Source organism: Anas acuta, chromosome 5 (genome assembly GCF_963932015.1).
Source record: "Anas acuta chromosome 5, bAnaAcu1.1, whole genome shotgun sequence".
Classification (NCBI taxonomy): Eukaryota; Metazoa; Chordata; class Aves; order Anseriformes; family Anatidae; genus Anas; species Anas acuta.
Window position 1 is genome coordinate 32,935,631 of NC_088983.1, and position 7,386 is coordinate 32,943,016.

The window sequence follows — 7,386 nt, forward strand, 5'->3', positions numbered from 1 at the left end:
CCACCAGCTAATGACAGAGCAGCGTGCTGTTATTAAGGCTCCCGATACAAGTCCCATATGGGCTTGTCTCAGTGAGTGCTCTGGGGGCCTCCAGACAGGTCCCTGGATGGTGCCTTCTGAGGAGAGGCACTGACAGCCTTGCAGACTTGCCACTGGTCCTCCTCAGCAGCCTCCACCCTGAGGGGCAGCTGAGGGAGATGAACAGTGAGGCAACAGGAGGATCTCGGAGGGTTTCAGCAATGGGGGGAATTTTAATCCTTGCCAGTGTGGGTTTAGACAGGGAGTGAGAAGTAGGACAATTCCCCTCTTCCCCCGTTGTCAGTAAAATGGAGTATCTCCTCCTTCATCTGTAGACCCAGCTTACTTTGCACTGACAAAATGACAAACACAAATTGCAGACTTTAAAAAAGATTTATTTGCACAAATATTTGACACAATCACAGAGGAAGAAAGCAGCTCTCAGTACAGTTTCTTTTCCAGAATGAAAGAATCCCTGTTTTATACCAAGTTACTGCAGGACAACACTTGCTCCCCCCTGCATGAGAGGAAGCTGCTGTTCTTTGCACCTGTGGGTTTGCTCCGTACAAGGTTGGCACGGTCCTTAGCAGGTCACACCAGAGCCCGTGGTCTCACAGGTTCAAGAAATGCGTAAAGACCCAACAGACAAACTGAATTTGTGGTGCTCTAGCTACCACCTTCACACTCTCCATTTTAGGACCCCTCGCTGGACCCGGCTGGCATTTAGGTGGGGGGAGTCCTGTCAGCTCGCAGCTCATTTTGACACACCAGTCTGTTCAGGTCTCTGAGCCTTACCCTACGAGCAGCTCCGTGGCTGCAGGCCTCAGCCCTCTGCAAGAAGACTTGCCCACCCAGGGAGCCAGCAGGCGTGTGTCACATCTTGGGGGCTACACGATCTGTGTCACAAAAAGAGACAGTTGTGAGAGATGTTTGCAGGCTTTTGTTTGGATCCAGAGCCACACTGCATTGCTTGTACTTGTTCTTGAGCAGTCCCAAGTATGCGTGACTTTGGTGCAGGGCAAACAATCCCCATACATCACATTATTCCAGAGCGTTCCCAAAGTGATGGGCCATAGCCAGATGCAGAGAACCCCCTGAGTATTAAAGCATTACTTGCCAAACCTGTGATACTCTCTGCTACATAAACCAGAACGAAATGTCTCTGTGAGAGAAGTTTTCGAAATCAATGCAAGTTCTGCAATGAAGTTTGAGTACTCACTGGGAAATGAATCCCCTGAGAAACTGGGGAGCAGGCAATGGAGCAAACATGGCAAATGTCTTTCTCTGGCAGGAACTTCATGGGCTTCCCTTGCTTTTGGTTTCAGCAGATCAAGCAGTGATTTTTAAGAAAGGAAAGCACAAGACAAAGAAGCCCTGAGCCCTCCATTCCTTGTTCTGCAACTTCACAAAGGTAAATTCTGCTCTCTGGTCTAGAGCTCCAACAGCGAATTTTACTGACCAAGAGGAACTATCTCCCTACAAACCCCTCCTTTTGATTCAAAAGTTAATGTATGGACACTATCCTGTGAAACTGAGATCACTAGCAGATTTTCCCAGTCCCTAGAAGAGTCCCTGAATCCCTCAACTACGTAGAATCACAGCTGTCATTCAACAGCGTTCATTCTTCTTTCCTTCCCCGTCTTTCTTCCTTCCATCTCTCTTTTTCCCCTTTTATTCCCTTTCTTTTCTACCTTTTCTCTCTCTTTCATTACATGCATTACGTTCCCATCTACATTTCTCCTCTTGGCAGTGTTACAAACCCTTCACTGACACAGTTTGGTCTCCGCTAGGCAGACAGAGCCACCCGTCACTGCTCCTCACCTGTTCTTTCTCTCAGATCACCACACACACTGAGACTTTTTAAACAGGTCCCAAGCTCATGACTGCCTCTTCAGATGGTGCAACAGCACTGGCACTCACTGGAGTCCAGAGTCCTGTTCAGAGATCATTTTGCTTAAAGAAGCAATGCAGTGCATTTTTTCGTCAGCCAGCTAACGGCCTTTATTTAGAAAAAACCTCAAGGGCACTCACAGTACAGGGCCTTTAAGAAAGAATGCTGCTTTTTCGCAGCCAAGTGACTTCTACCTATTTGGGCAAGCATAATCAGAGAGGAAACCCAAGTTTACAAACTCAGCAGCCTGTGTTTGACCACACTGCAGTCGCCCATAACTGCCCCTGCCCTACTCACTCTGCCAGGACTCTGAAAGCGTGTTAGTTTCAGACAGAAAAATGGCCATTTTGTACAATGCAAGGTACCTGCCTGCTCTGCAGTACTGAGTCTTGGTGTATTAAAGGCTCCCATTAGTCTGGGACACTACAGATGTGTCCAGCAGGTACTTAGAGCTGCCTGGGCAATTCCACATCCTGGCACATCTGAAATCCAGTTCGTGTCTCCCAGGCATCTCAGACAGTAACCCAGCAAGAGCCAGGTTTCCAAGCCCAGCAGCTTATCATATCCTCCTCGCTGGGACCACAGGAGCAGTCACTCCAAGAAGGTGCGGAGCAATACTGGCATCACGTTTCTTTTTTTCCCCCCTAAAGCAGCTTCAGACAAAGCAGAAGAACTTCTTCCAGCGGCACTTGGAGAGAGTTTTGATGCCTTTGGCTGTCATCTTCTTTTCTTGCCGTGCCTTGTGTTCAACACCGCTGACAATGGCCATGTCGAACACTTCTTTGAGGTTCTTCTGGGTCAGTGCTGAGCACTCCAGGTAGGCTTCAGCCCGGATTTTATCTGCTAGACCTTCTGCCTGAGGCCGGGGCACGGGCTTCACGTGGTAGCGATCCAGGCTGATGAGGACATTGACATCATCCCGCAAGTCTGCCTGTGTCCCCACTAACAGCACTGGGGCCCGGGGGTTGTGAGTTCGTATCTCAGGGATCCATTTCTCAGTAATGTTTTGGAAGGAGCTTGGATTTACCACACTGAAGCAGACAAGGAAGACGTCAGTGTCTGGGTAACAAAGCGAGCGCAAACAGTCAAAGTCCTCCTGCAGAGAAGAAAGGGGAAAAAAACAAGTCTTCACTGGGCTGAACTCTAACAGTGTGATACTGCAGAGCCTTTTCCACACATTAGCTAGGACAGCAACGCCCCATAGGCATCGTGCTGACATTGTGGCCATGCCATGCTTCAGGCAGTCTGTCATTCACCCGTCTGTACCTGCCACACCAGTGAATGGCTGATGCTGGTCTGGCACATCTCCTTCCTTCCCACTGAAACACTGCCTTCCTCAAAAAGCCTGCCAACAGTCCCCGTCCCACGGGACCAGAGCTGACAGCTCCTTTGAGAGAACTCACCTGGCCAGCAGTGTCCCACAGCTGGATCCGGACTGGAGCTCCATCCACCAGGACCTGCACTGTAGCAGAAAGAGAATACAAGATAAGTCTAAGGAAACTGCCCAGCACACACACATACATTTTTCCCCAGAGCACTCCATTTGGTATCCTGCTAAAGAGACCCCTGAAATCACTTCAGTCTGTCCTTCCTCACAGACCTCACTGAAACAGCTGAAGTTTGCACTGAAAATGTTATGAGACCAGCTCATTGACTTTCCAATTTTATGAGAAAACCTCAGGTGTTTTGGGCTGTTTTCCAGTATTTTCAAAGAATCATTCCATATTACTGTTTCCTTAGAGAGAAGAAAAGCCCTTAGCTGAACAGTGCCCTGAGAACAACACCCCAAGAAAACAAGTAAGGATAAACACAAACAGAACTTCAGCAACTTGCTCCTAGCTTTTTGGCCCAGGGTGGAAGCTCAAATCAGTCTTCATTAAATGAGTTATTGGATGTTTTTCTCATCCATTAAAAAAAAAAGTATTTCCATAAGTGCCCCAGCTAAGGAAAAACAAATGCCTAAAACCATCTTTGAAATAAAAAAGCTATTAAGGAAACGGTGATTAGTGAAATTCCCTTCAGAGACTATCTGCACACCAAAAAACTGCTGAGTTACAGATGTAAGGTCTGCTTCCATTTCACTCCCTAATCACAGCAAGCCTTCATGTGGTATCAGCTGACTCAGACTGAGGGCTGGCAGGACCTCTGATGGAAATCTGGAATGAAACTGTTAGATGTTTAAGTGCACAGACACCACAGAGACTGGCTAGGAACCGAGGCAAAAGAGAGAAAGATATCAGGGGAACTGGAAATCACTTTAAAGTCTTGACAATGTGGATGGGGCTGTGCTCTGCTGAATAGAGGCAGACATCCTGTGCTAAGGTGACAATGGCTGGCACTTAACACTAGCTAGCTAAACTGCTTCTCTATGCCCAGAATGAGGTTTATTGTCCTTTTCTTCTTGTTGTTGTTAAAAATAAAGAAAAGAAAAAAAGAGAGAATTAGATCACTCTTTTATTCCTTAAGGAATTAGCCAGGTGACAAAAATGACAAAACCAACTGACATGGAGAGTTTAAAACAAACTCTTGGAGGAGAGCTCTCCTCCCTGGAAGTCTGGGGAGAAGAAGGGAGACACAGAGAAAGCGAGAACTGAAATTTGGTGGGAGAGAGCAACGAAAGGAAAAATGAAGAGGTGGGTGCATACACCACTGTGCCACTCCTCAGCGAGTAGCTGAAAGTCATTGCTTCCCTGGGACTGGGAAACGGTTGGGTTGTTACCATATCTTTGCCCCAGAGGAGGAAGAGAAACCTGTTCCTGATCAAAGAACCTGCTAGATCCTGACTTGATCTTCGAGGCACTGGGCATTTGCCTTTCTAGTATCTGGTTTCTTCTGCCTCACAAGTGCGCCGAGAGAACGAATTAGCATCTCTGAAACGTTTTACAGTCTTCAGAAGAAAGGCACCACATATATTACCTGCTGCTCCAGTGGTTGCACAAGGCTTTTTCGTACCTGCTGCTAGCCTAAGCTACGCCAGCAACTCCGCGACAAGCCTCCAACTACCGCCCGCACCAGGTACACACCCTGAGGATGAGGCTGGATTTCGGTACAATAGTGTAGGGGCCGGCAGAACAGGATAGCCTGGTGGGGAAAGGTCACCAGGTATGCGTTTCACTCAAGACTGCTGTGCCTGGCAGTGACACCCAGCCTGCTGGCAGCGCCCAGATGGATGCAGCTGGGTCACAGTCCCAGCACTGTTCCCGATAACGCAATGCTTTCTCCTATCTCGTTGCCTTCTTTAACTTGTACCGGCTTTACAGCCCTTTGACCTTACACCCCATTGACCAGAATTTGGGTTGGGATGTAAACAGTGAAGCTCACCTCTGCTGGCAGCTTCACTTGCAAGTGTTCCCCAAGACAGGAGGGAGTTGGGCTGAAATTTCCAACATGGGTCCTGAACTGTGCTTAGTGAATCCAGGGAAGGTTTTTTTTTCAAGTTTATCCCATTAAGAGTAGGAGAGGGAAAGGAAATTCCTCTCTTCTCCCATTTTTTGCACCTCCCAATAAGAAGAAAGTGAACTTTGGAAGACCCATTTTTAATGACGTTTTTGATTTCTATCAGTTGCAAATGCTATGCACCTCTGGAAGTCAGGCTCAGTACTGAGACATTCAGATTGGGGCTAACCCTGCATGCAGCTATCCTTGAATCACCTGGTACTAGAAGGGAGGTCTCTGAACTCATGCTGCCTCCACCTTTCTGTGTCATTTTACTATAAATTTGCCCTTCAGACAACACGGAGGCTGATGGCTGCAGTAACTTCAAACCTCTTATAGCCCTTCCATGGGCATGAAAGGAGCAGAGAGAGCAGAAACCTTCCCATGGAAGGGCTCAAAGGCTCTTTACATCTCTTCCCAAAGGGCTGCTGGCACCTGAACACCACCACGATCCCAGTTTGTTCCCTTCAAGCAACAGAGGGAGAGCTTAGAGAGGGTCTAGGGAAAATCAATAACTCCCGGTGCAAGAGTGAGCAACTGGGAGGACATTCAGACAAACAAAGCGTTGCCTCCGAGAGCCCATGAGACTATGACACATTGCAAGTCTGGTTCCTTGTCTGACTTGAGCCCATCTCTAATCTACCCATCTGTGCTATCATGTACTGCACGTTTCTTCGGATCAGGTGAAGATCGGCGGTCTTTCAAAGGGCTTTTAATTGTCCTGGGTTTTATACTAGAAGCTGAAGCCCAGAAGAAGAGTGGAGAACAAACACAAAGATGGCATTTACAGAAGTGGAAACTAACGAGAGCCCCTCAGCTGACAGGGAAGGCAGGCATTTTAGGCAGCCTTATACAGCTGCTCAATTCTTTTAGCAACCTCTGCTCCAGCCTCACTTCAGTGGACATATGGGGAAGAGCAAGTTTCTGCTGAACACCGGTTGACAGCAGAAACCCTATAGAGCAACACTGTGCTGTTTCTGCAGCTAAAAAGCCAGGAGGCCCCCTTGCCCCTACCCACAGAAGCCCCCCAGAGCAGGAAGGCGCCCAGCCCCCAGTCACCGCCACGCACACCTCATCCTCACAGCGGGGCTCCCGCTGCTGAACTCCACACGGCGTGGACCTGGGTCTGACCCAGGGGAACCACATCCAAGGGCTGGTTTCACCCAGCTCCACGTCCCCCCGCGTCCCAGCCACCCTCCGGGCGCCTCACCTGAGAAGGTGTCGAGGGCGGTGGGCTGGTACTCGTCGGGGTAGCCGTTGGTGGTGTAGCTGACCACCAGGCTGGTCTTGCCCACGGCTCCATCGCCCACCAGCACGCACTTGATGCCCAGCTCCGGGCCGCTGCCCCGGGGCCGGCTGTGTCTGCGCAGGGCGGGCGGGTAGTCCAGCAGCTCCTGAGGGGGCATGGCACCGGGGGCACCGGGGGCACCGGGGGCTCAGCGGCGCGGCGAGGCCGCTGCCATGCCCGGCCGGGAGGAGGCTGCGCGATGCCGTGCGGGCTCTCCCCGGCCTCCTGTGTGTCGCCTCTCGCCCCGCTGCTCGGCTCCGCACCTGCTGCTCCACAGCCCGGCCCCGTTCCCCAGGCCCGCCCCGGCCCGGCCCCTGCTCCCCTCGGCCCGCCCAAGCCCTCCCCGCGGCTGCCTCCAGCCGCAGTTTGTGGCTGAGAGCAAGCTGCGTGCTTCACCCGTGTTAGCATAAGCTCAAGAAGGCGTCTTTAAGCCAGGCACGGTGTAAAATGCCGTTTCCCATGGCTGACTGAGGGTCACACACGCCGCAGCTCCTCAGGTTCACGAGTTTTGATTAATTCCACGCTGCCAAGCGTGTGCGCTCCGTGGGGACAGCCCACAGGGTTCCTGGGGCAAGGAGGCTTTTTCTCTGCAGCTTTCTCTAGCGCTTTCCTTTCATCTCCCTCTTCTGCATTTTTTTTTACCAGTACAGCCTTGATTCTTTATAGCTACATTAGCAGGGGCGGTATCACAAGCTAGGCTGCTGCTAAAACGTGTGCAAGCAGCTGCTAATTCAAGTGATGGGCTTGCATTAGA

At 50.4% G+C, this 7,386-nt stretch overlaps 1 protein-coding gene across 1 annotated transcript; it reads right to left on the minus strand.

Moving 5' to 3' along the window:
- Positions 1-397: 397 nt before the first annotated feature.
- RHOV (ras homolog family member V) lies at positions 398-6,957 on the minus strand. The gene is made up of 3 exons (XM_068683848.1): positions 6,555-6,957; positions 3,313-3,371; positions 398-3,005 (listed from the first exon to the last, which is right to left on the minus strand). The coding sequence occupies exons 1-3, from the start codon at positions 6,748-6,750 to the stop codon at positions 2,565-2,567; spliced, it is 696 nt and encodes a 231-aa protein (XP_068539949.1). The 5' UTR covers positions 6,751-6,957; the 3' UTR covers positions 398-2,564.
- Between the last annotated feature and the right edge of the window lie 429 nt (positions 6,958-7,386).